Below are 4,576 nucleotides of genomic sequence, written 5' to 3'. Positions count from 1 at the left end.
AGGTGAAAAAATGAAAAAGAACCGACACAACTTTTCGTATCATTCCCACAGACGGTGCCAAATGTTGATGCACAAAACCAGAGGGGTCTTGGAACAACGTAAATCTGACCGTGAATATGCAAGAAAGTAAAGAATACGAGATGTATCGTGGTTCACCCCAATGTTTGGGCTACGTCCACACTAATATTGTATTTCTCTGAGATGTTGAAGAGGATTGTGAGGGTGAGAGCCCTGCTCTGAATATGAGAGGCTTTGGGGATCTCAGGCCTAAGAATTGGCCTCCCCTAATGAAGACAGTGATGAGTCCTTTTATAGAATAAGGGCTCCTCACTTATTACATATTTGCCCATTCATTTATTACATAATTACATTTCAGTCCTCTGAGTATTTATACGAGGTCTAAATACGGAGACCCTAAGTATGGTACAAACAAACTGCACTACGAGGATAAAAATGAAATTAGTAGATACGTGGCTAGTGATCCCAACCTGCAAAATTACACAATTAGACATAGCAAACACCTGCTGTCCACCCCTCACACATTCTCTTCAGCTCCTCGAACGTAATTTCACCTCGCTCATATCCGGCGTCCACTCGCTTTTACCTGCATGTACGCATACATCAGAAAACGTAATCACTCTTCGAAATTATTGAAATCAACGCTTCAATTTCGCCACAAATCCTCTCCGCGTGTGTTCTTGTGTTTGAGATTTCTCTCGTTTCGATCACATTGCGTTGAGTTTTCTTTCTCGGAAAGTTTATAGGCTTGTTTGGATCGAGAGAAAATGGGGATTCAAGACCAGGTGGGGAAAATGCAGGCCCGTCAGGGGTACCGGAATCTATGGCACGCCGATTTGATGGGCACCGCGACGGCTGATAGTCCCTGTAAGTATCAGATTGTACCAGTTTGATTTACCTTGTTTTTTAGTTTCTGTTTGCTTGCTGAGAATGTGAGGAAAAAAGTATAGGACTTTCATTGTTTCTGTTTTGAACGTGTCTGTTCCTTGGATTTGAATTTCGTTCTTTGGGGCATGTTTACTTTTGATGATTTTATTTATAAGAACATTAATGCGTTAAAAAACGATTTGAGTACTACTGAGAAAACCTACCGAGTCTGAGAGGCTCCATGCAGATGGGATGGGGATTTTATTTAATTTTTTATTTATGTATTTCTTTTTTTACGTGCATATGATCTGACGCGAAATATAATCTTGTTTTGTTGTGTTTGTTATGCAGACTTTTGCTTTGCATGTCTCTGGTAAGCACTCTTATATCTCTTCGGTGCATTCTTAAATTGTTGCATTTAGCTCATTTATTGATTCGATATGTTTCTACTTTTGCTGTAAATTGTTTAGTATGATGTTCTCGTACACTTTGGTACCAGCGATACGATTGCTCTTTTCAATTTTTCTTTACTCAGTCTTGTGTATTAAAGAGAGATGGTTTGTTTCTTGCATCCTGCAATCTAATTTGTCTTCGTTACATGATAGTGGTCCGTGCGTTTCTTACCTGCTGCGCAAACGAGCTCTTTACAATGATATGTCAAGGTAAACTAATAATTACTTTCATTTCTAGATATTCCTGATCAAAATAGAAAGATTGCAATTTCTGAACACTTTTGCAATGGTCTGTGTTACAGGTACACATGCTGTGCCGGATATATGCCATGCAGTGGAAAGTTTGGAGAAAGGCGTTGCCCTCAGCTGTGTCTTCTTACGGAGGTATTAATCACATTGTGTTTTTTTTTTTTTTTTTTTTTTTTGGTAATTTACGCATTTAGCGATCCATGTAGGTATTCCTCGCCTTCTGCGCTCTATTACTGCATTTTTATGGACATGGACATCCATGAACTTTACTTTATATATGTTTGCATACTTCGTTGTTTTAAGGTCTGCTGCTGCTTTGCAAGTTCAGTTTCCTCGACACGCTTTCTAATCCAAGATGAGTTCAATATTCAAACAACACCGTGCGACAATTGCATTATTGTAATCTCCCATCTCTATGTTTCTGTTTACAGCTTTTTCTCTGCCTACACATTTTATGATATCCTTATCACTTCGACACATGACTTTTTTTTGTAGGGATGTATGCTCTGCCTCAACCAACTTGCATGTATATGCTCCTTGATTGCTTGCTTAACTGGAAGCGAAGAGCTCTCAGATATTTCCAGTGTGTTGAACTGTATAGCTGACACGGTGTTCTGCTCGTAAGGCCTTCATTCCACCCTCCTCAACACATTCATTCCGGAGCTCGTTACCTCTTTTCTATTGATTCTTTGACTTGTTTTGTTTTTCAGGGTCTGTGCTTGCATGCAGGTATGTAATAAATTAGTGATCAAGCGCATTATATAAGTTGATATATGAATTTTGATAAACCAATGCCTGAACCCTTTTGCTCTAAGATACTAAAAACCTCATCTCCAACCCTATATTAGTGGTGCACTTGATAGAACCCTAATTTCATGGCGATTAATCTCTATCGTAGCAAACAAACATTGATTTGGGGTTATGCAGACCCAGCACAAGATTGAACTGGACAAAAGGGATGGCAAGCTTGGCCAACCACGCGTGATGGCAGTTCCTCCGATGCAGCAGATGTCACGGATTGATCAGCCAGTTTCTCCTCATGCCGGATATAAACATCCACACGCTGGATATCCACCTCCACCAACAGGATATCCAAATCAACCGGCAGGATATCCAACTCCACCGGCAGGATATCCAAATCAACCGCCAGGATATCCACCGGCGGGATATCAAAACCAACATCCAGGGTATCCAAACCAGCATCCAGGGTATCCAAACCAACATGCAGGGTATCCAAATCAACATGCAGGGTATGGACATCATCAGCCAGTTGGATATATGCATCCACCGGCATATGGGCAACCAGTATATCCTCCAGGACCTCCACCTTCTGCGTATCCTCCTCCTCCAGAGTCGGGAGAATTTTATAACCCCGGACCTCCTCCTCCACCTCTTGGCTATACTCCAGAATCTGCATCTGCTCCTCCATATCCTCCAGGTCGTCCACCGATTTCTCATCAGGAGGCTTATCCTCAACCTTCTCCTCTTAGCCGTACCAGTACCGATCCTCCCAAGTGATCTGATCGTACAATGCAGACCGATCCGCCATAAAATTGAAAACACCTATCCAAAAAATAAAACATGACTTTGAAGAGTCCTTAATATGTTGTTAATAAAGCACTAACAAGTTAGTGACAATAACAACTCTCTTTTTTTAACAGTTATTTTCATAATATACTTTTACTTTTCAAGGGATGGTAACAAAACAATTTATTCAAGTGACAACCTAAATTACGATAAGAAAATTCAAACTCGTGTGCACAGATAAGATCATAACTAATTTAGCTAAACCTATGATGGCTTATATTAAAAACATTTATTCGTTGTTGTAAAGAGTTTCTTTTCTTTGCGGCCGACAGAGGAGGATGCTATGATGATGTCAAGGAAGAACAGATGAAATGAATGTTATATTCTCGACAAGGAAAGGTTATTAAACATGTGATAATCATAAATTTCACTTTCATAAAAAATTAAAATTTTAATGGATGAGAGATGGTAAGAAGACTTTCTTCAAGTGGGATTCTCCATAAACTTTCTGACACCCCATAGTTAACGTCAATTTTCGTACCAACATTATAAAACACTGCTAAAAACATGAGATGCCAAAAAGGTCATGGAGAGTCCGATTTTGAAGAGAATCTCCTTAGGATTTTTCTTAATGAATAAACAATTTACACTAATACCAATCAACTTGTGACTAATTAGTCAAAGTAGAGGAGTGCAAGTATTAGGTAAACCATCATTAGTCATGGTGCCCAAACTTTGCAAATGAGGCCATCTCTAACCGAGTGCTGGCCAGAGGGCTCGTTTTAGCCCTCTGGCCCTCCAAGATTCTCCAAGATATTAATATTTTAATGAACAGTACATGGTCATATTTGCCTCTGTCTCCAACCGAGGGCCAAAGGGCCAGAGGGCTCGTTTTAGCCCTGTCACAAAAAACCGTCTCCAACCGAGGGCTAAAGGGCCATAGGGCCAAACATAATTTATTATTTAAAAACTACAACTAAAATGTTGTTTAAGTTTCATGTTGTATAATTTTTATGTTGGTTAATGTTATTTAATGTTGTTTCATATTGTTTAATGTTGTTTCATGTTACTTAATTTAATTTAATGTTGTATAATGGCTTAGCAAGTTATAGGAAAAAAATAGAATTTAAAAAAAATATGAAACAAATTTTGTCAAATAGAAGTTATAGGAAAAAAATGGAATTTAAAAATAAATATGAAACAAATTTTGTGAAATAGAAGTTATAGGAAAAAAAATGGAATTTAAAAAACAATATGAAATAAACTTTGTGAAATAGAAGTTATAGGAAAAAAATGGAATTTAAAAAAATATGAAATAAATTTTGTGAAATAGAAGTTATAGGAAAAAAAAATATGAAACAAATGTTGTGAAATAAAAGTTATAGGAAAAAAATGGAATTTAAAAAAAAATATGAACCAAATTTTGTGAAATAGAAGTTATAGGAAAAAATAGAAGTTATATG

General features: G+C 37.7%; 1 protein-coding gene across 1 annotated transcript; it reads left to right on the top strand.

Moving 5' to 3' along the window:
• Positions 1-597: 597 nt before the first annotated feature.
• Positions 598-3,277, top strand: LOC126629613 (U1 small nuclear ribonucleoprotein C-like). Its single transcript, XM_050299691.1, has 8 exons — positions 598-885; positions 1,237-1,258; positions 1,491-1,547; positions 1,640-1,721; positions 1,890-1,985; positions 2,082-2,206; positions 2,297-2,315; positions 2,514-3,277. The coding sequence occupies exons 1-8, from the start codon at positions 786-788 to the stop codon at positions 3,102-3,104; spliced, it is 1,092 nt and encodes a 363-aa protein (XP_050155648.1). The 5' UTR covers positions 598-785; the 3' UTR covers positions 3,105-3,277.
• The last annotated feature ends 1,299 nt before the right edge of the window (positions 3,278-4,576 follow it).

This window comes from Malus sylvestris, chromosome 7 (assembly GCF_916048215.2).
Source record: "Malus sylvestris chromosome 7, drMalSylv7.2, whole genome shotgun sequence".
NCBI lineage: Eukaryota > Viridiplantae > Streptophyta > Magnoliopsida > Rosales > Rosaceae > Malus > Malus sylvestris.
This window is presented reverse-complemented; position numbering and strand designations above follow the sequence as displayed.

Excerpts from the sequence above, each read along its gene's own strand:
- LOC126629613 (XM_050299691.1), top strand. The coding sequence starts at position 786 with ATGGGGATTCAAGACCAGGTGGGGAAAATGCAGGCCCGTCAGGGGTAC. Across the intron at positions 886-1,236 it reads CGCGACGGCTGATAGTCCCT|ACTTTTGCTTTGCATGTCTC; the intron begins GTAAGTATCAGA and ends TTTGTTATGCAG. Across the intron at positions 1,259-1,490 it reads TTTTGCTTTGCATGTCTCTG|TGGTCCGTGCGTTTCTTACC; the intron begins GTAAGCACTCTT and ends GTTACATGATAG.